The sequence below is a fragment of the Pipistrellus kuhlii genome, unplaced genomic scaffold, assembly GCF_014108245.1.
Source record: "Pipistrellus kuhlii isolate mPipKuh1 unplaced genomic scaffold, mPipKuh1.p scaffold_m20_p_4, whole genome shotgun sequence".
In the NCBI taxonomy this organism is placed as follows: domain Eukaryota; kingdom Metazoa; phylum Chordata; class Mammalia; order Chiroptera; family Vespertilionidae; genus Pipistrellus; species Pipistrellus kuhlii.
The window spans coordinates 274,087-301,531 of NW_023425540.1; the positions used below are offsets into that span (position 1 = coordinate 274,087).

General features: G+C 58.9%; 2 protein-coding genes and 1 long non-coding RNA gene across 6 annotated transcripts in view; 2 read left to right on the plus strand and 1 right to left on the minus strand.

Moving 5' to 3' along the window:
• The first annotated feature begins 1,077 nt into the window (after positions 1-1,077).
• Positions 1,078-26,341, plus strand: LOC118702906. Its single transcript, XR_004982879.1, has 4 exons — positions 1,078-1,090; positions 13,461-13,473; positions 17,453-17,457; positions 26,162-26,341. It is a non-coding gene; the product is annotated as an uncharacterized LOC118702906 (long non-coding RNA).
• On the plus strand, positions 5,252-6,382 carry ACTBL2 (actin beta like 2). The gene has a single exon (XM_036409447.1). The coding sequence runs from the start codon at positions 5,252-5,254 to the stop codon at positions 6,380-6,382; it is 1,131 nt and encodes a 376-aa protein (XP_036265340.1).
• The window catches only part of GPBP1 (GC-rich promoter binding protein 1), a 48,660-nt gene continuing 47,104 nt past the window's right edge, over positions 25,890-27,445 (minus strand). For all 4 annotated transcript variants that reach the window (XM_045571855.1, XM_036409444.2, XM_036409445.2 and 1 more), the window contains one exon: positions 25,890-26,328. In XM_045571855.1, coding sequence (XP_045427811.1) covers positions 26,170-26,328 — 159 coding nt within the window. In that variant the 3' untranslated portion in view covers positions 25,890-26,169. The remainder of the gene's footprint in view (positions 26,329-27,445) is intronic.

Sequence of the window (27,445 nt, forward strand, 5' to 3'; positions counted from 1 at the left end):
CGGTTTGGGTCAGACTGGTGACCCCCGGGCAGGTTCCGACCCCACAGCCTCGCGATGACCCATGGACACGCAGGAGGCAGGAGGCCTGGGGCCGGAGCGGGCCTGGGGTGGGCGCTCCGATCTCTCCAAACCCGGAGCTGCCCGCCACCGGCGGGACGGGTTAGGGTCCTGGGCCGCGCTCAGTGGTGGCTTCACATAGGGCACATGATTAGGCCCTTGGTGTCGGGGTTTAGGGTATTTGGCCACTGTCCCCTCTAGCTCTCCTTTGCCAGCCCGTCCCTTCGGGGCCTGTGTCTGTGCGGTGGGCTTATTTATGTTTTCTCCCAGTGCCCCTGAGGTTAGGTAAGGCTTCCCTCTGTTTTGCTCAGTTCCCAGCACTTAATAGGCTCTCCGTAAATATTTACCGAGGAAATGAAAACAGGGTGACTCTGCAGGCTGAGGCAGGAAATGGAACGTGGGCGTCCGTGAGGCAGATGCGAGCCGCGTCCCCTCACCTCTCGGGCAGCAACGTCCACACCACCACAGGGTGAACCCAGACCACAGCCGGACCACGCTGCAGGCTGAGTAACAGCCCCCGGATACGAGTCCTAACCCGTGACCCTGCCTCACCAACAAGATGGACTCCGCTGTGCCATCAAGCCAAGGGTTCGAGATGGAGGCGGTTCCTGGATGTTCGAGATGGCCCCAGTGTAATCACGGGGCCCTGGAGGGGAGACAGACGGGGGCACGGACAGAGAGGAGGGGGTGATGTAGGACGGTGGTGAAGATGGAGGAGGGGCCGCCAGCCCAGCGCCTGGGGGATGGCATCTCTAGAAACTGGAAAGGGCCAGCCTGATCCCAGCCCCGAGGCTCCGGCCGTGAAACGACCTGGGACCTCCAGACTCTGAGAGGACAGGTGTGCCTCAGCCAGGAGGGGGCATCACAGCAGCCGTGGGGACGGAAGCAGGCAGAGAACACCATCTCTGCAGCAGCCTCAGCCTCAGAAACGGTGTGGCTTTGTCCGGCAGCACAGGCACCGCTCTGCAGGCCCGTTCGGGCTTTTTTATAAATATACTAGAGGCCCGGTGCACAACATTCATGCACGGGGAGGGTCCCTGGGCCTGACTGCAATCAGCCAATCGTGCTTCTGGCAGCTGGCTGGGGCCTCCCTTCCCCGGCTGCCAGCTGCCACCCAGGGTCTCCCTCTGTTCCACGCCGCCCCCTGGTGGTTAGCACATGTCATAGCGAGTGATAGAACTCCTGGTCTCCCAGCCCAACTCCTACAGGGATACTTGGCATATTGGCCTTTTATAGAGAGATAGAGATGGAGATAGAGATGGAGATAGAGATAGAGATAGAGATAGAGAGATAGAGATAGAGATAGAGATAGAGATAGAGATAGAGATAGAGATAGAGATAGAGATAGAGATAGAGATGGTGATAGAGATAGAGATAGAGACAGAGACAGAGACAGAGATAGAGATAGAGATAGATATTGATATATAGAGATAGATATAGATATAGATACAGAGATATAGAGATAGAGGTAGAGATAGAGATAGAGATAGATAGATAGATAGATAGAGAGATAGAAATATAGATAGAGATAGATAGAGATGGAGATAGAGATAGAGATAGAGAGATATTGATATATAGATATAGATATAGATACAGAGATATAGGGATAAAGGTAGAGATAGAGATAGAGAAAGATTTTTATTCATTTCAGAGATGAAGGGAGAGAAACATCAATAATGAGAGAATCCTTGATCGGCTGCCTCCTGCATGCCTCCAACTGGGTGGGGATCAAGCTCACAACCCAGGCCTGTGCCCTTGACCAGAATCGTACCCGGGACCCTTCTGTCTGCAGGCCGATGCTCACAGAGCCACCCGGCGGGGCTGGGGGCTCCTTGCCGCTGAAACGGAGGCTCTGAGGGAAAGGCCCTGAGGACCCCGGTTCACAGGCATGGATGAGCACACGCAAAGCTCGCGCTGGAGGAAAGCCAGAGCGTGCTCAGCCGACCTCCGCCTCCAACGTCCACGATGCACTGGCTCTTTCATGCTCGGACATTCTGGGGAATGGGGAGCGGGGGGAGCCCCCAGAGGCCACACCGTCCCCACTCCTCCCATCTGTCTCCATCCCATCCCCCCTCCAGGGGCTGTTTCCGACAGGCCCTGCTGGGCGGCTGGAACGCCAGAGTCACAGACAGATGGAGGGCGTCGGCAGGCCCACGGCAGAGCCGGGCACGGAGCCATGGCACGGCCGGCCGGGCCCGGCAATCACGTCACATGTCACGTGTCACGTGTGCCCTCTCTTCAGAGCTCCTGCCCCCCTTTTCTCTCCCCTGGGCCTCACGATGGTTCCGGGGAGAGCAAAGCAGGTGCTATGGCTTCCTTTCTCAAGATGGAGAGACCGATGCCCGCCTGTCTCCTCCCTCAAGTGGATCCTTCTCAGGGGCTCTTTGGAAAGACGACTCCCGAATGCTCCCATGGGATGAGGTCCCAGCGTGGAACTCTTCCGTGTTTTTCTCATTGCTCCTCTTCACGCGACCGTTAAGACCAGAAACCCAAGAGTCACTCCTAGCTCTTGTGCCTCTGACTTGCCCCCAGCCCGTCCACAAGTCCTGTGGACTCTGCAGAGGACAGCTCTGCCTCACGCCTCCGGCCACCTGCCGACAGCCCTGCGGTCAAAACCTTCTCAAATCCAGCAGATTGTGCTGTCCACCCCCGCTCAGGTTTCTCATCGGCTGTCCGTGCCAGGCGGAGCCAGATGGGCACACGCACCCACAGACTCCCTGGGCGCAGCCAGACAAACCTCTCGGCCTCCCCTGTGCGCCCAACTAGCAGGTGGCCCAGGCCGACAGGAACCTGCTCAGCCGAGGCCCCAGCAGTGCCGCCCGTCCCTGGGCCTCCTCCCAGCCCCTCCTGCCGTCCGCGGGAAGGTCTGCTCCCTCATGGTGTGGATGTTAGAGCCCACCTCCCTCTCCCCCTCGTTCCATCCCCACCGTCCACCCCCTGGAAGTCCCATCGGGCAGAGCCCACGTTTGCACACCTGGCTGCCGGGGCCTGTGCTCCAGGCCTGGCCTCACCTGGTGGAAAGAGGAGTGAGGGGTGGAGGGTGATGAACTTCTCAGATCCGTGCAACCACAACGGAACGCCAAGCACAGCAGGAGGAGCGAGTCTCTCCCGCCGACTGCAGGCCCCCACGGGGGAGCACAGGGGCCTGGTCTTGGGGTCTCTGCTCCCACCTTCCCAGCGAGACTCCAAGGAGCGAACAGCCAGCGAACGGTGGCCGAGGCCAGAGCCCACATGGCAGCTCCGAGCAGAGCTGGTGGCCCCGGGAGCCAGGCTGCTGGTCCGGGGCAGGAATCAGGGGTGAGCTGGTCTGTGGCCTGCCCGGCCAGGCGGCCGTGGCTGGCTCTCAGGCCGCAGCCCGGCTCCCTGTGCTCTGTGCCTGTGGTCAGTAAAGGCCTCCAAGTGCCCCTGGCAGAGGGGGGGGTCTGTACGGGGCCCCAGAGCCACGTCATGCTGGGAGACCCCTCAGACTGTCTCCCTGGGGCCGTTCCCCGGGGGCCTCTCTCTGGTGGGTCAGCTCTGTGTGGAGGCTGATCCCTGACTCGGTGGGACTCCTGGGGAAAGAAGCAGGCTGTGGCCTCATTCCCACCAGACGGACGTTCTCCTCAGAGCCTAGCCCAGCAGCGTGAAATATCAATTAAAACGTGATTGCCGCCCAGCCCATGAGGCTCTGTGGCTGAGCGTCTACCTAGGAACCAGGAGGTCAGGGTTCAGTTCCTGGTCAGGGCACAGGCCGGGCTGTGGGCTCCACCCCCGTGTGGGGCGTGCAGGAGGCGGCCGGTCCATGATTCTCTCTCATCAGGGATGTGTCCACCTCTCTCCCTCTCCCCTCCTCTCTGAGACCAATAAGAGACGTTTTTAAGTTGGTGTAAATTTGAGTGTGAAGACGGAGAGGGGACTGGTTTCTCCCCTGAGGAAAGGTTTGCTTGCTGAGCGCCCGGGCTCCCAGGGAAGAACGCTGCTGCCCCCTAGGGCTGAGGCAGGACCCAGGGCCCCTTCCAGCCCCGGGCTCTGACAGGGGGAGGGTGTGGAGTTAACTGAGGGACAGAGAAGGTTAACCTATGACCCCAGCCTCTCTAGTCAGACCTGTCTTCCTGCTCACACTTCTCTGGACCAGAGCAAGTCAAGGGCAGCTTGAGGTAAACTGTAAACCAAGGCAGTTCCTCTGTGTGTGTTTTAAACATGAAAGGTGCTGATGAGAGGGGGTGTGAGAGTGGAAGGAGGGCTTGGCCCACCGCCCCGCAGGTGCTGGAGAGGCTGGGCCTGGGCGGGAGGGGACAGGGTCCCGGAGAGAGTGTCCTAATGACAAAGAGGCTTCCCGTCCAGATCCAGCCTGTGCATCTGGAAGATCAGTGTTTACAAAGCTCAGGTCAAATATGTTATTTAAAACGGCCGGCCGTGTGGCTCCATGGTTGAGTGTCCACCTACGAACCAGGAGGTCACAGTTGGATTCCTGATCAGGGCACAGGCCCGGGTTGCGGGTTCAATCCCCAGTGAGGGCCTGCAGGAAGCGGCCGACCCACGATTCTCTCTCATTGATGTTTCTCTCTCTCCCTCTCTCCCTTCGTCTCTGAAATCAATAAAAGAAACTTCTTTTTAAAGTGGAGTCAGATTTCTCACAAGAGCAGCGTTTGAGTTGAAACCGGTTTGGCTCAGTGGATAGAGGGTCAGCCTGCAGACTGAGGGGTCCTGGGTTTGATTCCGGTCAGGGGCATGTGTCCTGGTTGCGGGCGTGTCTCCGGTGGGGGTGTGCAGGAGGCAGCTGGTTGATGTTTCTAACTCTCTATCCCTCTCCCTTCCTCTCTGTGAAAAATCAATAATGTATATATACAATTTTTTTTTTAAGAGCAGCGTTTGAGAAGGAAGCACTCAGCTCGGCGGAGGAAGTGGACGGAGGGGGCTGCTCCCCTCTGGCTCCTCCCGTCCAGCTTGGCATCCGGCTGCACCCCGTCCCCAGAGGCTCCCCAAGCGTGTGGGCGGCCTAATTACAGTAACTGTGGGGGCCGGCGTAGCCCGTATTCTGTGAGGAAGGCCGCGAGCGATGTACATAACCACCCTCATCATTGGTACCGCGCGGCCACGCCGCCCGACTGCTGGGCAGGGCGGACGGACGGGGCGGGGCCGCGGGCCTTTATATGCAGCTGTCAGCCCGGGCCGTCCACAGCCCCCCCGGCCTGGCGCTCCCTCGCCCGGCGCCATGTCGGACAGCGAGCGCGCGGCCGTGGTGCTGGACAGCGGGTCGGGCGTGTGCAAGGCGGGCTTCGGCGGGGACGCCGCGCCCCGGGCGGCGTTCCCCTGCGTGGTGGGGCGGCCCCGGCACCGGGGTGCGCTGGTGGGCATGGGGCAGAGGGACGCCTACGTGGGCGACGAGGCGCAGCGCCGGCGCGGAGTGCTGAGCCTGCGGCGCCCGGTGCGGCACGGCGTGGTCGCCGACTGGGCCGCCATGGAGCAGGTCTGGCACCACGCCTTCCACAGCGAGCTGCGCGTGGCCCCCGAGGAGCACCCCGTGCTGCTCACCGAGGCGCCCCTGAACCCCAGGGCCCACCGGGAGAGGATGGCCCAGATCATGTTCGAGGCCTTCGGCGCCCCGGCCGTGTACGTGGCGGTGCAGGCCGCGCTGTCGCTGTACGCCGCGGGCCGCACCACGGGCGTCGTCACCGACTGCGGGGACGGCGTCACCCACACCGTGCCCGTCTACGAGGGCTACGCCCTGCCCCACGCCGTCCAGCGCCTGGACCTGGCCGGCCGGGACCTCACCGACTACCTCGCCCAGCTCCTCAGGGAGCGCGGCCACGGCCTCTCCACCACGGCCGAGCGGGAGATCGTGCGGGACGCCAAGGAGCGGCTGTGCTACGTGGCGCTGGACTTCGAGCAGGAGACGGCCGGCGCGGCCGCAGACCCCGCGCTGGAGAGGAGCTACGAGCTGCCGGACGGGCGGGTCATCGCCGTGGGCAGCGAGCGGTTCCGCTGCCCCGAGGCGCTGTTCCGGCCGTCGCTGCTGGGCCTGGAGGCCCCGGGCATCCACGCCGCAGCCGCCGGCGCCGTCCTGCGGTGCGACGTGGACCTGCGCCGCGACCTGTTCGCCAACGCCGTGCTGTCCGGCGGCAGCACCCTGTTCCCCGGCCTGGCCGAGCGCCTGCGGCAGGAGGTGGCCGGCCTGGCCCCCGGGGGCGTGAGGGTCAAGGTCATCGCGCCGCCCGAGCGGAAGTACTCCGTGTGGGTCGGCGGCGCCATCCTGGCCTCGCTGTCCACCTTCCGGCAGATGTGGATCAGCCGGCAGGAGTACGACGAGGCCGGCCCGCCCGTGGTGCACAGGAAGTGCTTCTGAGGGCGGCGCCGCGGTCGGCCCGGCCCGGCCGCCCAGACGGCACCGTCCGCGCTGAGGGGCAGCCGTGCTGCCCTGCAAACCTCACACGCGCTCCACCCCGGCCGAGGGCCCGCCCGGCTGACCACCCGGCCCCCGTCCCCGGAGAATCCCACGAGATCAGGGTGAGGAGGGGACCGGGAGACACTCCTTCCCGGAGACCAGCACTCCAGCCCTCACGCTGGTTCTCGCAAACACAGAGCAGCCGCGACGCAGTGAACGTGCGTCCGCATAGCCAGCCGGTCCTAGGTTAGAATTAGTGTCTCCTATTTACCTTATTCTTCGTGCAGAGAGAGCGCAATGAGGGCCAGTGACATCTGTCCACACACAGCTCCAGGGAGATAGGGCTGAGGGTCCGCTGACCCCGAGACCTGGCGGGCAGGGCGCCTCCCTCCCCAGGGGTCATGTCTTAGGGCCCATCGCTCCGTCCTTCCTTCTTATAAAGCGGCATCATGAGAAGCACGGTCCCTCTGCTCAGCCTCCAGCGAAGAGCTCGGAGCGGATCCCAGGGCAGACTGCATTCTACCCGCAAAGCCGTGGCCTGTAGACAAGGCCTGCTTTCACCACAGGGAGACACACTCCATCAGCCATCGCCTCGACGAGACACGCTGCCCACCGTCTTCACTGGAGCGCGGTCCCGGGCGGGCTCCCCGGGCCGGACGTGGGTGTTTCTCTTCTCGAGGACTTCGAGGCAGGTCGAGGCAGGTCACGGTGCTGCCACGCCCCGCATGCCACAAACTGGCTCCAGCAGCCATGCCGGTGTCACTCCTGGGAAGACTTTGGAATAGATCTTTCTTGTCCGGTAGCTAGACTTCCTTATGCAGAAGCTCACAGCTCAGAAAATACCACTGTGCCTCCCCTTAATGTCTAAAAATGTCTGATGAATCCGATGATCATCTTCAACCCATTTCAAGTCCTCGTGCATTCATTTCAATATCTGCCATGATTTCTGGTGATCAGGGTCATTTGCGTGATTCTGAAATTTTGAGATTTGTTGGGGGCTGCTTATTAAGGAAGAAAGAATTTCTTGTTCCTTCTCGGTGGGAAACAGGGTTGTGTTTTAAAACTCTAAGTGGGAGGTGTTAGCATTTTTTCCTTCAGATGAAGTCCTTTGTTCATGATTGTTTGCACCTGTGGTGTGTGGTCCTGGGACCATTGGGAGGAAATGTTTTGTTTTTTAAAACAATTTTAAAAATATATTTCTTTATTGATTTCAGAGAGGAAGGGAGGAGAGAGAGACAGAAACATCAGTGATGAGAGAGAGTCATGGATCGGCTGCCTGCTGCACACCCCCCACTGGGGATCGAGCCCGAAAACCAGGCAGGTGCCCCTGGCCAGAACTGAACCTGGGACCCTTCCGTCCACAGGCTGATGCTCTATCCACTGAGCCACGCCGGCTAGGGCTGGAGGAAATTCTCTTTAAGGCGAGTGGTCACCGGTCGGTCAGGTTCCGGCGTGAAGGCTGGCGTCCGTGGGGGAGCCGGTCTCCGGGTAATTAATGGGCAGAGGCGGCAGCGACAGCGAGAAGGGGCCCTGGACGGACCGGCCGCAGCGTCTCTCCACACAGAGCGCTGAGAGGCACTGGGGTCAGAGGAGCTTCCCGCTGGACGAGCTGGAAGACGCTCCTCCTTGACCAAGGACCCGTGCTTTTAGTAACGCAGTTTGTCCCGAGGCGAGGCGAAGACAGGCACTTCACAGGGTGAGGTATCAGAGGGCTCACCGAGATCGTCAGTTTGGGGAATAGCCCACCGCTGCTCAGGTGTTTGGCCAACAGGAGGCAATAAATGCCCCGAGCTGTCTGGCAGCTAACGATCATCCTATTCAGGTTTGGGGGCAGTGCCTTCCAACAGGTGAACTGCATGTGGCTCACCCTCGCTGAGCTGCACAAGACCCATCGACCTTTCGGTAAAACTCTTGGAACTGTTACATGCTGGGGTTGGCTCTCGGGGTACAGACCACGGGGCCCGGGGCCCGGACAGGGGGCGTGGGCTCTGACTGACGGGAGGGGGTGGGGGGCGCACAGAGGAGACCAGGGCTCCGCAGCCAGGAGGGAGAGGGACCGGCCCTGGGAGCCTGCGCTGGGCCGGGGCCACATTCCTCTGTGATTAGACGAGGTCCCGATTGATAGGTACGTGTCTGCGCGGCCAAACCAGCTCCAAAATCAATAAGAAAGTCAGCTTATCGCTCCCAGTGGGAGAGGGGGGAGACAGGGACTGAGCGCGTGTCAAGGGCGGACCCGCATACCTTCGTGTCTAACCGGACAGCACAGCCGGCAGGCGGCGTTTATCAGCCGGGGTCGCCTTCCTGGGCAGCCGGATCCACCGGGAGATACCGGCCGGGAGATACTGGCCAGGAGATACTGGCCGGGAGATACCGGCCGGGAGATACGGGCCAGGGTCTGGCGTCTGAGACCACGGCCTCTGATCCTCACGTCGGAGGGAGACGTGCTCCCAGCAGAAAGGGGGGGGGGGTGGGCAGGTTAGGGCACAAGACGAACCACGTGGAGGAAGAGAGAACCTCACCAGGGCAGGTCGCACACGGACACGGGCAGGCGCTGGGGACAGAGGTGGGGGTGCGAGGAGAACAGGGAGGCGCCCAGCACAGCCAGGACACGTCCGAGGTGGCGGGAGGAGGGGTGCCCTGGGGGGAGAGCTGGGGTCTGAGTTCGGGGCGGACCCTTGGGGGGCTGAGCCGTGAGTGTGGGGCTCCAGGGCCGCAAGGGGAGCAGAGCCCAGCGGACAGACGGACAGTCAGGTGGACGGACACAGGATCAGCCGCTGCCGAGAAAAGGGAAGGAACTGGAGCCGAGGAGCTCAGAGCAGACAGTGTCCTGGAGAGCCGGGAGCGGGTTCAGGAGCGAGAGGCCCGGCCGCGTGGCTCTGTGGCCGAGCGCTGACCTGTGAACCAGGAGGTCAGGGTTCGATTCCCGGTCAGGGCACAGGTCCGGGTTGCAGGCCCGATCCCCAGGGAGGGGCGTTCAGGAGGCAGCCGATCCATGGTTCTCTCATCACTGATGTTTCTCTCTTCCTTTCTCACTGAAATAAAAACAGAAGCAGAGCAGCCAGTGTGAGGGGAAGAGGCCCTCCTCTCAGGCCCCCTGAGAGCAGGGGTCAGAGCGGAGCCGGCCCAGGTGGCCGTCAGCCGGGAGCGGGGAGCCAGAGCAAGCTCCAGGCTGCTGAGCGCCTGGCTCAGACCGGACGAGGCCAGCGGCCAGCAGCCGGGCACCGGGCCGATGTCAGCGGCAGGAACCCCGGCCGGCGCCCCACGGCCAGCCGGCAGGTCACTGACCCCACATTCTCCACGCGCACCCCGTATCAGGCCGATTAGACCAGCGTCTGGAGCGTCTGGAATGCGCCTGGCTTTTGTCGGAGCAACGCCGACATGACAAGCAGCACGGCCTCCGGACCGAGCTTGGTCCCCTCGGTGGGAAGGCTGGCCTTGACGGAAATGGCCAAGCGTCCCCATGGGGCCACGTGCAGCCGGCCACCAACGGGCCCTGGGGACACGGCACCCTGAGGACGGCCCCGAGGGCACCCGGGGTGACCCCTGAGCTCCTCTGCTCAGCGAGGAGCCGCCCTCCGTGCCCGCTGGCCGGCGGGTGGGAGGTGCGGGGACTCGGGGTGGCTCCTGGAAGGAAGTGACACTGTGCTCCTCACGGGACCGTCTCACGACCTGCTCTCCGAGTCACTCTCAGTGAATAAAAAACACCGGACTCTCCCCACTGACCAGGGACTTTAGAATGTTGTGGCTTTGTTTCAAACGGTCTCACAAAAGGCTGTTTTATTTCGTGTTTTGTGTGGGTAGAGAACTGACTAGCAGGGACTGATTCAATCAAGCCGTTGTGCTTAATGAGTTCATTCGAATTTCCTGACGCACTTATAGCTTTTTAATTCAGCTTTTTCCATTTACATTTTGGGGTCATAGTACATTTCCATAGAGAAAACCTGTTTGTTTTTAATGGAAGCATTTGGTGGCTAAAAATAGAAAAATCAATCTTTCGTTTAAGTTCAAAGAACTGGCAATCTTCATTCCTATGAGAGAAAGAGAGAGAGAGAAACTAGAAACTGAGAACCAGCTGACCAATGTGCTCCCTTCTCTCCGAGAACAGGACGGGGAGACACGGCGGCTTCTTTGCAAACGAAGCAAAGAAGTGGCTGCTCTGGGGCTCAGCAACGTGGAGTGACCCCTTAGTTTGCACCGAAACTCAGTTTTCTGTCTTTGTCCTGGTGGGGGAGGAGCAACGAGGTAAGATCCTCCCTCTAGCCCTGGCAGGTATGCTCGGTGGTTAGATCGTCTGTTGCCAATTAAAGGGTCACAGGTTCGATCCCGTCAAGGGCACATAACTCAGCTGCAGGCTCGATTCCCAGTGTGGGGTATGCAGGAGGCAGTCCATCGGTGATGCTCTCTCATCATGGATGTTTCCATCTTTCTCCCCGTCTCCCTTCCTCTCTGAAGTCAGTAGAATACTTTTTTAAAAAATAAAAGAAAGCGAAAGCTCGAAGGTGCTGAGCCAGGAGGCCGATCACATGTCAAGCCCAAGACGCTTTCTGGCCTCGTCTTCTGCTGCCATGGCAACAGCCACCCTCTATTTTCTGAAAAGTGGTTCATAATTAGATTTGGGAGAAGAGAAATTCTATTTCAAACTTCAGTTCAGCTCACTCCTCTCTCTGATAACACCACCCTGTGTGCTCTTCCTGGAGATTCAGGGAGTCCTGGGAATGAACATCCGGGGAAGGTGGGTGGTCCAGATCCGTGGACTCTACCCAGACCCGGGCCTGGGCCTCCGAGGTGCGGCTGTGAGGGCAGGGTTCACGTTGCAGAGCGAAGTGGTCTCGGCAAACGAGCCGGGACTTGCCAGCACGGCCCAGGCAGCGTGGCTCCATGGCTGAGCCTCCACCTCTGAACCAGGAGGTCACAGTTCAGTTCCTGGTCAGGGCTTGTGCTCGAGTTGCGAGCTCAATCCCCAGTGTGGGGCGTGCAGGAGGCAGCCAATCCATGGTTCCCTCTCATCACTGATGTTTCTATCCCTCTCTCTCCCTTCCTCTCTGAAACAATAGAAATACCTTTTTTTAAAAACACAGGCTACCAAGTTAAATTTACATTTCAGGTGAACGTCGAGATGTTTTCAGTGTAAGTGTTTGTGAAACATTGCATGGGGCATACTTAGACTGAAAGTTAAGCTCACCTCTTTGATCAGGCCCAGAAATAGATCTGGAGATGCTGACTGGCATAGGAACCAACCAATCAGAACCAAAGGTGGGTGCTTGTGGGGAGCCAATGGCTGTCTAGGAGGCAGAGCTTTTGATGCTGACTGGCATAGGAACTGACCAATGAGAACCAAATCTAGGTGCTATGGGGAGCCTAGGAGGTGAAGCTTTTATGCTGGTATAGGAACCGACCAAACTGACCAAACAGAACTCTTGGCCAGCAGAAGAGGGCAGTTGGGGGTGACATCAGGCCTGCAGGAGAGGGCAGTTAGGGGTGATCAGGCTGGCAGGCAGAAGCAGTTAGGAACAATCAGGCAGGCAGGCAGGTGAGCAGTTAGGAGCCAGTGTCCCAGATTGTGAGAGGTATGTCTGAATGCCAGTTTAGGGATCAGCCTAAAATGGTAGTTGGACATCCCAATAGGAGTCCCCAATTGGAGAGGGTGCAGGCTGAATAGAGGGAATCTCCCCTCTGTGCACAAATTCTGTGCACCAGGCCTCTAGTATTAAAAATAAATAAATAGCTGAAACCGGTTTGGCTCAGTGGATAGAGCGTTGGCCTGCGGACCAAAAGGTCCCAAGTTTGATTCCGGTCAAGGGCATGTACCTTGGTTGCGGGCACATCCCCAGTGTGGGGTGTGCAGGAGGCAGCTGATTGATGGTTCTCTCTCATCGATGTTTCTAACTCCCTATCCCTCTCTCTTCCTTTCTGTAAAAAATCAATAAAATAAAATAAAACAAAATAAATTAATACATACATACATACATATATAAATAACTTTAAAAAGAGAAATTGCTATTTTTCTCTTTCTCACTAACATCCACGCAACTATGACTGTGAACTTATGCAAACACGTGGTTAGTGATTCACATCTACCTGAGGCCGTGGTTGGCAAACTGCGGCTCGCGAGCCACATGCAGCTCTTTGGCCCCTTGAGTGTGGCTCTTCCACAAAATACCAAGGCCCGGGCGAGTCTATATTAAAGAAGTGGCGTTAGAAGAAGTTTAAGTTTAAAAAATTTAGCTCTCCAAAGAAATTTCAGTCGTTGTGCTGTTGATAATGGATCTATGGACTAATGAGTTTGCCGACCTCAGGTGGCGTTTCTCTGGTTGGTTACTGGAGGTTTTGTGTGTGTTTGTGTGGTAAACTGCCCACACGTTTATTGAAACTAAAAAATATCAACTTACCCAACAGGAAACCAATGCAGCCCACTACGAAGGCCTGAACCCTCCCACGGTGTTTACCCCAAGCTGTGACATGTTCTAGAAGTTTCTGTGTTGATGTTTTTCCTCAACCATTTTACTCCATAATATAATCACCCTTAAGTTCTAAAATCGGATACTTTAAATTGTTTACTGCTTTTCAGGTCACCTTACGAAAGGGGTGAGTGTTTTCTTAGGAAGAAGGAGGAGGAGGGAGGGAGTGGGGGGAAGGGGAGGAAGGAAGAGAGGGAGGAGGGAGGGAGGGAGGAAGTAGGGGAGGGAAGGGGAGGGAGAGGGGGAGGGAAAGAATATCCTCCCGAACCAATAATGCAGAAATAAATGGTAAACAGACCAGAATCGGACAGAGGGGGGTCGAGGGACCTACACCTAAGGTCACATCAGGTGAGGAGTCAGAATTTCTCTCCGGAAACGTGTTTGGTCGGGGAGGCACCTCCTCCTCCTCCTCCTCTTCCACGTGGAGTCAGTGCAGCCTCAGGCCGCCCTGGCGGAGCCGCGAGGCCCCTGAGCCACGCAGCACCCGCTGGCCGGGGTCCTGGTGGAACCCTCACAGCCGCCCACAGAGGGCGCAGCCCCCACACGCCCTGCAGGGCCGCCCGGCACACTGCTCGGCTCAGCACACGCAGTCGCGTCGCTCATTATAAAGGGATCCATTCAGCCGAAGCCGAGCGTCGGCCTGCAGACTGGAAGGTTCCAGGTTCGATTCCGGGCAAGGGCATGTATAATACCTTGGTTGAGAGCACATCCCCAGTGGGGGGGGTGCAGGAGGCAGCTGGTCGATGTTTCTCTGTCATCGATGTTCCTAACTCTCTGTCCCTCTCCCTTCCTCTCTGTAAAAAAATCAATAAAATATATTTTAATAAATAAATAAAGGGATCCTTTCAAAGCATCTCTGCGAAGCAGCCCTCGTCCCTTCGTCACCAGCAATGCCACGGACCAAGAGGCACACATGTGACAGACTCACGTACCAGGCCTGAGCTAGCCATGCAGCTGAGAAGTTACTTTTCCCACCCTTTTACTTTAGAATTAAAAAAAACAACAACAAAAAAAACCCTCATCAGCAGGACTTACAGTACACGTGTCTTTAAAAAATGCTTTCAGGGTGTTTACACAAACACAGGTTTCTCGCGTGTGTTTGCAGCGGGGAGATTAGCGTTGTACCCGCGGACATTACAGCTGGCCCGGAGTGGCCCTGTCCTTCTTCACAGGAACCCCTGGGAGCTCTGAATACATGTGTGCAGCCGGCCCGTGTGGCTCCATGAGCGTCGGCCTAGGAACCAGGAGGTCACAGGTCAATTCTGATAGCGCACAGGCCCCGGTTGTGGGCTCGATCCCCAGAGGGGGGCCTGCAAGAGGCAGCTGATCCACGATTCCCTCTCATCACAGATGTTTCTCTCTTTCTCTTTCCCTCTTCCTTCCTCTCTGAAATCAATAAAAATATTAAAAAATAAAAATAAAAATAAAAACTGGGTCAAGACAACCACTTCCTGCCACCTGCAGGCCCCTGTCCACCACCTCCAGCCTAGGCCGCGGGTTCGCAGGCCACGCCCGCCCTGGGCTGCAGGTGTTTTGCGGGAGAATCCATTTTGCCAATCTGGCCCATCTTCAAGGTAAAAGCTTCCATTTAAACCGTCAGAATGTGTGGCCAACGCGAGTGGGACTGATGCTCTTCTCCCTACAGACCCGGGATTACGGAGACCACCACAGGCCCTGCAGTTCCCCTCCCATCACCCACCTGGGCCGCCCCCCCCCCACCCCCACAGAAACCTCCGGAAACCCCGCCTCCGCAGGCTCACGCGGCTCCTGGGTGGACCCGATGGGCACCAGCCCCGCTGCCCTGCGTGGGGCGGGCCCTGGAGGTCGGGAGTGGGTCATCGATCAGAAATCGGTTTGGTGAGAACGTTAAACATAAGGACTCGGCCACATAAACAGTTGTTATAAGTGGTTTCCTGGGACAGCAGCTCCCTCTCTGGCTGGCCTCCATCCCGGGAACCACGAAACGTGACTCATCAGCAGAGACCGTCACACAGCAGCCGGCCGCTCCGACGTCCTCTCCCCACGAGCCAGCCTGGCCCACGGCCTCACCGGTCCTGGCCGAGCAGCTTCTGCTTCAAAATGGGCAGGTCGTTCCTGCTCCGCGAGGTCGCGCCCAGCTCTCCCGGGCCTGGGGGAGGGCCTCTGAGGCCACCCAGGCCCGGTCCCCTCCTCCCCCGCTCACCCTGTGCTCTGTCTCAGCAGTTAACTTCCTTAGTGGTCTGCTCACTCCCTACAACGGAGCTGCCTTTATTCCCAATCTATATATTATATAAAAGGCTAATATGCAAAGTGTCCCCCTGGGAGTTCGACCAGGAATTTAACCACTCGCTATGACATGCACTGACCACCAGGGGGCGGTGTGGAATGAAGGAAGGCCCTGATCAGCCCTGATCGCCAGTCAGGCCCAGGGACCCAACCTGTGCACGAATCTCATGCACTGGGCATCTAGTTCTAATACAATCGGATTTATCACCAGGAGAGTTTCTTTCCTGGTTAATGAGAGCATCATTTTTATTATTACTAACATAATCATTATTTTATAGGTTTCAACACTAATCAACGTCTGGATGTCATTGCAGCTGCAAATGGTGGCTCCTACGCTCACACCAGTCTTGTGGCTCCCTGGCCCGCCCACTCCCCACCCTCCACCCCCCACCCCCGCTGCATTATGACTCTTCGGCAGGATCACCGACGTCTCCCATCCCCTCAGGCTGGCCGCCTGTGCCGAGGCCCTCACCACGTCTTTTCGCCCCAATAAAAATTCTCTGAACAAGCAGACTTCTCAGAACCTAGACCACAGCTGCCCACTTGTAGGGCTCCATCACTTTCTATGAATGAGGAACTCCCAGAGCATGCACACATATATACATGTATGCATGCATACATACATACTGTGTGTGCATGCATGCGTGGGTGTGTGCCAGTTCACCTCTCACATCAGCAGCAAACCTCCCGGGGGCAAATCAGAATCTCGTTTTCGAGGAGTCGAACTATAATTTGGGGGCCTCTGATGCTCATGAACCCACAATCGCCTCCAGTGACTCAACTGGAGGTGCTGGGGGCCCCATAACAGCCCTGGCTCCGCCCAGCGTGGTGGCAGCTGCACCTGCGGTTGAATTCGTCCTTCTGTGCGGCTGCTTCCTGGGAAGCACTAGTACCCATCAGGTGTGCGGGCACGGCCAACTCATTAGCCAACAGAGCTGAATGTCAACAGCACAACGATTGAAATTTCTTTGGAGAGCCAAAATTTTTTTAAATATATTTTATTGATTTTTTACAGAGAGGAGGAGAGAGGGATAGAGAGCTAGAAACGTCGATGAGAGAGAAACATCGACCAGCTGCCTCTTGCTCACCCCCCACCGGGGATGTGCCTGCAACCAATGTACATGCCCTTGACCGGAATCGAACCTGAGACCTTTCAGTCCACAGACCGACGCTCTACCACTGAGCCAAACCGGTTTCGGCTGGAGAGCCAAATTTTTTAAACTTAGACTTCTTCTAACACCACTTCTTTAAAACAGACTAGTCCAGGCGTGGTGTTTTGTGGAAGAGCCACACCCAAGGGGTCAAAGAGCCGCCTGTGGCTCGAGAGCCGCGGTTTGCCGACCACTGCCGTAGACAAACGGCTCCATCTCCAGACGGAAACCAGCAGCGTGTCGTCAGCCGGGCGGTCAAGCCGCAGGCGCCAGTCATGTGGACGGAGCCCACCGGTCCCCTGACCCTCGTCTGTGCAGAGCAGCCAGTCCGCTGGGCCTGCATGTGGGAACCTCCTTTCTGAGCCCACAGCCTTTGCCGGGGCCTCCCGCGGAGGGTCGGGGGGAAGGCGAGAGCAGGGCTGTCCGAAGAAAGGTAACGTGGCCTCATTTTTAATTTCCTTCTCCCCCCACTTAAAAGGGCGAATGAAACAAGTGAAATTAATTTTAATAATCTGTTACCTAACCCACTAGACCCAAAGAGAACCAGCTAAAACATGTGATTAATATAAAAGCCATTGGGCTGTTTCACGTGTGTATTTGGTCCTAAGTCTTTGAGATCCGTGATCTCACACACGCCTCTCCTCTGGAATGGCCCGGTCGGTGCTCCCGGCTCTGGGGGAGGCCATGCGTCGGCCAGGGAGGAGGTGAATGGCGGCAGCAGAGGGCCTTCGGGGCACGGGACTGCATGTGGCACCGAAGTGGGGGATACAGTCCTTACCTGTGTGCACACACAGGGCGTGCAGCCCAGACAGGAGCCTGAGGCCACTCTGGGCCCCGGTGAGGATGTGTCAGGGAGGGTCTCAGCTGTACCAGGTGCAGCCAGGGGTGTGGGTGGGGGCTGGGCAGGGGGCAGGGGTATATGAAAACCACCTTCTGCTCAGTGCTGCCGTAAAACCACTGGGGCACCCCAATCACTACCTGTACCCCAACCACTCCCTGCACCCCTAGGTGCCCTCTGGGCCACACTCCCAGACAAACCCCCACTTTCCCCAGGTCCCTCTCCTAGACGCTGCCGCTCTGGACCTGAACCCCCTCTGTCTCCTAATTAGGCAGGTGAGGAGGAGGAGCAGGTGTCCCAGCTCCGTGTGCAGGAGGAGGAGGTGTCCCCGCTCCGTGTGCAGGAGAAAGTGAAGCCGGTGTCCCCGCTCCGTGTGCAGGAGGAGGTGTCCCCGCTCCGTGTGCAGGGGGAGGAGGTGTCCCCGCTCCGTGTGCAGGGGGAGGAGGTGTCCCCGCTCCGTGTGCAGGGGGAGGAGGTGTCCCCGCTCCGTGTGCGAGAGGAGGTGTCCCCGCTCCGTGTGCAGGGGGAGGAGGTGTCCCCGCTCCGTGTGCAGGGGGAGGAGGAGGAGGTGTCCCCGCTCCGTGTGCAGGAGGAGGAGGAGGAGGTGTCCCCGCTCCGTGTGCAGGAGGAGGAGGTGTCCCCGCTCCGTGTGCAGGGGGAGGAGGTGTCCCCGCTCCGTGTGCAGGGGGAGGAGGTGTCCCCGCTCCGTGTGCGAGAGGAGGTGTCCCCGCTCCGTGTGCAGGGGGAGGAGGTGTCCCCGCTCCGTGTGCAGGGGGAGGAGGAGGAGGTGTCCCCGCTCCGTGTGCAGGAGGAGGAGGAGGAGGTGTCCCCGCTCCGTGTGCAGGGGGAGGAGGTGTCCCCGCTCCGTGTGCAGGGGGAGGAGGTGTCCCCGCTCCGTGTGCGAGAGGAGGTGTCCCCGCTCCGTGTGCGGGAGGAGGAGGTGTCCCCGCTCCGTGTGCAGGAGGAGGTGTCCCCGCTCCGTGTGCGGGAGGAGGAGGTGTCCCCGCTCCGTGTGCAGGAGGAGGAGGTGTCCCCGCTCCGTGTGCAGGAGGAGGTGTCCCCGCTCCGTGTGCAGGAGGAGGTGTTCCCACTCCGTGTGCAGGAGGAGGTGTTCCCACTCCGTGTGCAGGAGGAGGAGGTGTCCCCGCTCCGTGTGCAGGAGGCCCACGCCCCTCCTGGTGCAGAAGCTCCTTTAGGGCAGGAGCCGCCTCCTGACCACAGTCCTCGCAGCCCAGCGACCCACTGTCCATGGGAGCCTGGGCCCACCTTCCCTGATCCCAGACTCACACCCACGGGGACGTGGTCTCTGCGAGCTCACAGCCACGGCTGAGGCCGTGATCCTGCCGGAGGGCTCTCCTCCACGCTGGGCCTGCACGTGGCCCTGCACAAGAGGACGGCACGTCCTCAGTCCGGGCGCGAACCTGTGCGAACGCAGGGGCCGCTCTCCCATGGGTCCTGCTGCCTCCGCGCCAGGAGGGAGGGACCTCGGGGCCCCCTCGGTGTCCCCCGGACCGTGCAGCCGGGCACGGCAGAGGGACTGCAATCCTGGAGGGCGGCTCGGGGAGGGGGGAGGGGGGAGGAGATGGGGGGCCCGGACAGAAGGGCACAGGGTTCACCCAGGCCTCGCTGTTTTCCGTTTTGACAAAACAGTTTATTTTGGATCTAAACATCCCCCACCACGCTGTGAGCTGACATTTCTGTGTTTTCACTCGAAAGAGAAACTAACCAGAAACCACGGTGATAAACACCCGCTCGGCGAGGTTGGTGTCCAAGCCAAACAGCAGCCACGGGGAGAAGGCAGGAAAGAGGGGTCGCCTGCCGGGTCCTGTTCACAGCAAAGGCCGGTGTCCTTGTGGCCAGACGGGCATGAGGGGCCACCCTGCCCACCTGCCTGCTGTGCCCGGCGCCCGGCCGGCCTCCGGTGCACCCAGCACCCACCTGAGGGGCAGCAGCAACACCTCTCCAGGGGTCTGTGCAGCCACCATCCACCTCTCGGCCCCGCCCGGGTGGTCAGCGCTGTCCTGACCTGTCCCACCTGCAGGGGGCGCCGCAGAGGCTCAGCTCAGGTCCCTGCAGGGCCCTGGGGCCCTCGGCCCTCATGTGGGGCCCAGGGAGCTGCTGTGAGGAGCCGGCTCAGGTAGCGATGGAAGCAAGTTCCGGGTTTGACAGGGAGCTGACAGAGCCCTGGCTGGTGTGGTTCAGTGGCTAGAGTGACACCCTATCGACTGGAGGGTCCTGGGCTCAATTCCCGGTCAAGGGCGCATGTCTAGGCTGCAGGCTCCATCCCCAGGATGGATCGATCCCCAGTGGTTCTCTCTCATCACTGATGTTTCTCTCTCCCTCCCTCTCCCTTCCTCTCTGAAACCAATAAAAAGATTAATAAAAATATATAAATAAATAAGCGGCCAAAACCGGTTTGACTAGTGGATAGAGGGTCGGTCTGCGGACTGAAAGGTCCCAGGTTCGATTCCGGTCAAGGGCATGTACATTGGTTGCAGGCACATCCCCAGTGGGGGGGGTGCAGGAGGCAGCTGATCAGTGTTTCTCTCTCATCGATGTTTCTTAGCTCTCTGTCCCTCTCTCTTCCTCTCTGTAAAAAATCAATAAAATATATTTTTTTTAAAAGAAGAAAAAAAGCAGACAGAGCCCTGGACACAGGCTCACAGGACTCCCGGCTGACACTTAGTGATGTCACTTTTCACAGTGACTGTTCCTTCTCCAATTGTCAGACGGATGGAAGGTTACTGAGCTGGCCCTGCCCGGCCCCAGCTCAGGGGTGAGGGCGGCCCCAGCTCAGGGTGAGGGCGGCCCCAGCTCAGGGTGAGGGCGGCCCCAGCTCAGGGTGAGGGCGGCCCCAGCTCAGGGTGAGGGCGGCCCCAGCTCAGGGGTGAGGGCGGCCCCAGCTCAGGGGTGAGGGCGGCCCCAGCTCAGGGGTGAGGGCGGCCCCAGCTCAGGGGGTGCCCTGTCCAGGGAGGGCGGCCCCAGCTCAGGGGTGAGGAGCCGACCCCAGCTCAGGGGGTGCCCTGTCCAGGGAGGGCGGCCCCAGCTCAGGGGTGAGGAGCCGACCCCAGCTCAGGGGGTGCCCTGTCCAGGGAGGGCGGCCCCAGCTCAGGGGTGAGGGCGGCCCCAGCTCAGGAGTGAGGGCGGCCCCAGCTCAGGGGTGAGGGCGGCCCCAGCTCAGGGGGTGCCCTGTCCAGGGAGGGCGGCCCCAGCTCAGGGGTGAGGGCGGCCCCAGCTCAGGGGGTGCCCTGTCCAGGGAGGGCGAGGGCGATCAGGACACGCTGAAGCCAGCGCCCCCCGGACTCCGGTTTGCCAGGAAGCCCCGCTCACCAGCCACAGCTGCAGGGAGGACCAGCAGCCGCGGCCCCGGCACCTGGGCCGGGTTCGCTGGGCCGGATCCGACGGACTCGGGGTGACACGGGTCGGGGTGCTGGCTGAGGTTCCGTTGCTGTGTTCCTGGAAGTGAGAGTGAGACCAGGTGCAGGGAACCGCCAGGCACCGGCCCAGGACAGCCTGCCCGCCCGCGCCCGGCCAGCGGAACCGGGTCATGGTTAGGGCTGCAGTTATAGCTTCTCATCCTCACCCTCAGCCCCGAGGGCACCAGCACACACACCCCCACCCAACACACACGCACGCACACACACACGCACACACACACACACACCATCACACACACACACACACCATCACACACACACACACCACCACACACACACACACACCATCACACACACACCATCACACACACACACACACACCATCACACACACACACACCACCACACACACACACACACCATCACACACACACCATCACACACACACACACCATCACACACACACCATCTCACACACACACACACACACCATCACACACACACACACCATCACACACACACACACCATCACACACACACCATCACACACACACACACACCATCACACACACACACACCACACACACACACACACCATCACACACACACCATCACACACACACACACCATCACACACACACCATCTCACACACACACACACACACCATCACACACACACACACCATCACACACACACACACCATCACACACACACCATCACACACACACACACACACACACCATCACACACACACACACCATCACACACACACACACCATCACACACACACACACACACACACACCCCATCTCACACACACACACACACACACACACACCATCACACACACACACACCATCACACACACACACACACACCATCACACACACACCATCACACACACACACACCATCACACACACACACACCATCACACACACACCCACACACACACCATCACACACACACCATCTCACACACACACACACACACCATCACACACACACACACCATCACACACACACACACACACACACACACCCCATCTCACACACACACACACACACACCATCACACACACACCATCTCACACACACACACACCATCACACACACACCATCACACACACACACACACACACCATCACACACACACACACACACACCATCACACACACACACCATCACACACACACACACCATCACACACACACCATCACACACACACACACACACACCATCACACACACACACACCATCACACACACACCATCTCACACACACACACACACACCATCACACACACACCATCACACACACACACACACACACCATCACACACACACACACACACACACCATCACACACACACACACACCATCACACACACACCATCACACACACACACACACACACACACCATCACACACACACACACCATCACACACACCAGGAGCCCCAGCCGGATGGACGGGCTGGGGACCTGGGGTCAGAGTCAGCGTGCACCTCCAGGGAACTCCCCTGTGTCACAAAGGAGGAAGTAGAGGTCATGTGACCGCTCGAGGTCACAGGGTCAAGGGAGAGCAGCCCTGCAGCCCTCCTCCTATGGCCTGTCCCCCTCCGGGGCCCCAGGACCCACCACTCGCAGGAGGACGGACGCAGCCCGCTGGCCGGCGTGACGGCCCCGGAAGGTTCTAGTGAGACGGCACCGCGGTCGCAGAGGACACGGGCCTGGCTCCGCCTCCGGTCCTGTCCCCCGCGAGGGCCTCAGCGACCCTGCGGACCCAGGGCCCCTCAGCCTCAGGAGCAGCACCAGCCCTCAGACTGAAAGGTCCCGGGTTCGATTCCAGTCAAGGGCATGTACCTTGGTTGCAGCTGCTCCGGCCCCGATCAGGGCACAGGCAGGAGGCAGCCAATCGATGTCTCACATGGACGTTTCTCTCGGTCCCCCTCCCTTCCCCGCTCTCTCAACATCGATGGAGAAACCCGTCGGGGGAGGGAGAACAAATAAAATAAATAGAAACCAGATCTCAGAAAAGACGCAGGAATCCACCTCCTCACTCACTTCTCGGGGGAGACCAGGGGCTCAGTCGGCTCAGGGTCGGGTGGGGGGTGCGGGGAGGAGGCCCAGGGACACGGGAGACCCGGGTCCTGCTGAGCAGACGAAGTGCCTGCAGGCCCTTGGGTGGGGGGTTGCTGCCCCCTGGTGTTCATTCTCTTTTATGAAAACAGTCGGACGAAGTCCTTACTGGGGTTTCCTTCCCTTCCGCACCCCCCAGAGGAGGTGCCTGCCCTGGCTGAGGCTGAGGCTGCGGCCCGGGAGGGGTCAGGCTGAGCTGGTGACAGGCCCTGGTCTCCTCACAGGTGCCTGGGCCGAGCTTGCTCTCAGCAGGAGGCGGGAGCCCGAGGACCAGGCCGGAGCCCAGGCCCCGCCACGGCCCCACAGGGTCCGGCCACCTCCCAGCCCGGGGACCAGGATCCCCCGCCGAGCGACCGTGATTCCGGGAGCAGAGTTCAGAGTCAGGCCTGGGCCCCTGCCCCGCCAGGGTGAGAGCCCTGAGCAGGGGTAACGGGTGAGAACCGGGGGGGGATCGGGTTCAGAGTCAGGTCTCCTGGCAGAGGCGGCCAGGAGGCCTCTCAGGTGGCGGGGATGGAGGGGACGCCCGCCTCCCGGGCAGCCCCACTCCGGGTCCGTTTCTCCCACGAGTCCCGTCAGATCTGTCTGTCCCTCAGGAATCCAGGCAGGAGTGAGGTCACATCAGGGCCTCCCCCCGACCCGGCCGGAGCCAGGCACCAGAGACCCTCCTGTCCGTGACGGGAGGCCCCTTCCGTGGCCACCAGGCCAGGCGCGGCCGGGCTCCGTGGACAGGGGCGGGGACGGGCCAGCCCAGGGCAGCCTGCGGCCGGGAGTCCTCGGTGTTGGCTTTCCTGGCTGAGCTGGGTCTGCTCCGTGGCACAGGCTCCGGAGCCAGTGCCCTCCCTCCGTGGCCTCCGGGTCCATCGGCGCCTGCGCCCGGCAGGAGCCGCAGGGAAAGGGGGCCCGGGAGGGGAGCCCGGCTGCCTCCTGCACGCCTTCTCCTGGGACCGAGCTGGCAGCGAGGGCCTGTGCCCCGGACGAAATCGCACCAGGACCCTCCCGTGTGCAGCCCACGCACCAGCACCAGGCACGCCGGCCGAGCACGTGTGCGCCTTTCTAACAGGTGTGAACCCTGCCGCCAGCGCGCCGGTAAAGCGCCGTATGGAGCCTGGGAGCAGAGGCTGGAGATGGAGGAGCGACTGAGGCCACCTTCTCTGCGGGGGGGGGTGGAGGGCAGACGGGTCAGGACACGCCCGCGGCCCTTTACACGTTTAGTGAGCACGCGTGTGTTCTGAGACCTACACCACAAACACTCCCCAGCTCCTCCACCTGCCCTCCAACCCGAACTCTGTTCAAAGTCTGATGGCATCAGGCCAACCGGACCATTGTTACACTTCAGTATTTGCTTCAACTCTTAAAGAAACGTTTATGAAAATAAAAATTACCCCACTAACACAAAACATAAAATATTCTCTTTGAAATGCTACGTTAAACCCATTACAGGAAGTTTCGGTCACACATTCCAAAACCCCCAAAAACCGCTGGGGGAGGGGAGTAATGGTAAAGGCGGGGGGGGGGGGGGGGGGGGGGGAGCCACCAGACACCTTTTTGGGGCGAGACACGTTCACTCCCCGACGGCCGTGATGTTTCACAGGTCAACACCTGCCAAACGACATGCCTTCAGTGTGTATTTTGTGTCCACTTTTGCCGCAACAGAGTGGTTTGTGTTTAAGGAAAACCTGCCACACAAAAACAAATGTGAAGTAGATGGTGCCTCAGGCTCCGTGGCCGAGGTCAGCGTTTCCAGATCACAGCTTGGCTGGTTCCCGTGCTTGTGGGCACCCTCTCTCCAAGCCCGGTGCAGCCGCCGCCCGCTCCCGAGATGGCGAGTCAGAGCATGGCTCTGGGCAGACAGCCTGCCCTCTCGCCCACGCGAACGGAGCCCAGCGTGGGCCTTCAAGGCAAGGACCGGGCGCTGTGCCGCCTCCGCCGCAGCTGTGAGCCAACCACAGGCTGGCACCGCCCGGCGCCCCACGCCCCAGGCGCTGCTGAGGGGACGAGGGCCCAGAACCCTGAGCGAAGGCAGGACGCCAGAGCGGAGGACGGCCAGCTCTCCTCCGGAAGCTTCCAGAAAGCACAGCAGGTGTGCTCACATGGACGCCACGGTTCTCGGAGCCTTTCGGGCTGGCAAGCACCTGTGCACTGGCAGTGCGAGCCCAGCAGTGCGAGCCAAGCAGACACGTGGGCGGCCGAGGCCGAGGTGGGAGCGCAGCAGCCACGGGCTCCGCGTGGCCAGCATGCACGAGGGAGGACTGCATGGCCGGTGACAAATTCCGAGGAGAGCGCTCCAATGACAAGCACTTTGTAACTCCCCACCAGGTTCAGTGGGACGGAACCCTCACCACCACCCCCAGGAACAGACCTGCCTCCTGGTAAAGACTGAGGAGAGACAGACAGAGAGGAAAGGGAACATCCATGTCAGACATAGGAGTGGTTATCTAGGCAGAATATTGAGGTGGAAACAGCAAAAACACAGAAGTCTTCTGAAAACACAATTTGAAAAAGGAAAGACTGAGGAGGAGCTCAGCCTGAGACCTGGGACACTCTTGCTGTGGAACTTTCGTGAGTATGGTGTGGGAGGGAGGCAGACACAGGAATACGGCACAGAGAAAAAATAAAGCTACAGCCTCCTCCCCACAGCAGAGAGAAACAAACGACTAAAACGGACGTGTGCTGGAACGCGGGTGCGCGGGCACTGGGCGCGCGAAGCCGCGGAGGACGAGGCCGTGGCCAGCCTCCGTTCCTGAGCGGGCCGGCCGCGCCCGCCCGGCAGCAAGCAGCGCCGGGCCGGAGCAGAGCGTGGAGACCACCCCGAACACCACAGAGCACGAGGTTCTGAAAATCCAGTTTATTTCCATGTTGGGACAGGTCCAGCCAGTGTGATCAGCTTTTCTGCTCATGTAATAATTTATCAAAATAAGCTTTCCCACAATAACGCTCCCATCAACCCTGGAAACCCTGTCTCACAACATCCCCAATAAAGCTCTGGAAAACCACGTCTTAAACTCGGGAGGAGGTGGAGTCTGTGCTGTAACAGGCACGGAGTTACGACGGCTGAGCAGCGAGTGCTTGGAGGGAGTGACGGCGGCCGGAGGTCAGGCTCCGTGCACTGCTCCGGGTCCGACATGCTAGTGTCTCTGGGCGGGCACAGATGGGCGGAGGATTCCCACTGGACGAAGAGGCTCTGCAAACAAACAGTGGAAGCTGCCTTTTCTCTTAGACCCGGACATTTTAAGACAGAAGCTTTGCAAAACATTACACAATTTTTTATTATTAAATGAGAACATCTCATCTGTTACATCGTCACATTGCTAGTCAGAGAAACACTGTGGTGCTGAGTCCACGCTGTCCACCACAGTCCTCATCTCTACAACATCCATGTACAAAGAGAATGTTCGCGGCCCAACACCACGGTCTTGGTTCTCTTCGCACTGAAGTCCCCCAAGCTCCTCACGGCGTTTCTACGTAAGTTCTAGTTCACGGACTCCGGCGGAGGACGCGGCCACACGGGCTGAGGCCGGGCCTCACACGTCGTCATCGTCGGACGTGTCGCTGCTGCTCGTCTCCGTGTCGTCGTTCTCGATCGTGGGGTGGAAAGTGCTGCTTTTCCAGGGTCCGAACTTGAAGTCACAGATCAGGCCGTTTTTCAAAATACCATTTTTCCTCAGACCATTCTTCTGCAACTAAAATGCCAAACACAAAAATTAAATACACTGTGCTCCAAGAGTTACCATCAAGTTAAGAACTGTGTGATAGCCCTGGCTGGTGTGGCTCAATGGATAGAGCATCGGCCTGCAGACTGAAAGGTCCCGGGTTCAATTTCAGCCAAGGGCACATGCCCGGGTTTCAGACTTCATCCCCAGTGGGGGGCGTGCTGGAGGCAGCCAATCCATGATTTTCTCTCATCATTGATGTTTCTCTCTCCCTCACCCTTCCTCTCTGACATCAATAAAACATTTATTTTTAAAATATATTTTATTGATTTTTTTATAGAGAGGAAGAGGGACAGAGAGCTAGAAACATCGATGAGAGAGAAACATCGATCAGCTGCCTCCTGCACACCCGCTACTAGGAATGTGCCCACAACCAAGGTCCATGCCCTTGACCGGAATCGAACCTGCGACCCTCCAGTCCGCAGGCCGAAGCTCTATCCGCTGAGCCAAACTGGTCTCGGCAATAAAACTTTTGAACAGAGTAATGCCGAAACCGGTTTGGCTCAGTGGACTTCAGCCTGCGGACTGAAGGGCCCAGGTTCGATTCCCGTCAAGGGCACATGCCTGGGTTATGGGCTCAATCCCCACTGGGGGGCGTGCAGGAGGCAGCCAATCAATGATACTCTTTCATCATTGATGTTTCTATCTCTCTCTTTCCCTCTTCCTTCCTCTCTGAAATCAATAAAAATATATATAAAAAAAAAAAAGGAAGGAAGGAAGGAAGGAAGGAAGGAAGGAAGGAAGGAAGGAAAACAGACAGACAGACAAAAAAAATCTAGTTCCTATTTCTGAAAATGAGAAATTGGAGCTCATTAGATCGCCTATGGGGCCTGGGAAGGGGCTGTCCCAAATCAGAAACTATTTAAAGATACAAAGTTAAATAACAAAAACAGTAATAACAAACAATAACTATGTTCATTCTACCAACTTCAGTCTCTCTTTCATAAAAACGTTTGACACTGGGAATTTCCATAGAAATCTCTAAGCACCGCTTTACAGGCCACATCGCTATGTAGTAAGTGACACTCTGGCACTGTGTGTAGGTCCCTCTTCCAGAGGGAGAGAACTGGGGGATGAGGAGAGATGA

What these genes read in the sequence shown, in the direction of transcription:
- ACTBL2 (XM_036409447.1), top strand. Translation starts at nt 5,252, where the DNA reads ATGTCGGACAGCGAGCGCGCGGCCGTGGTGCTGGACAGCGGGTCGGGC.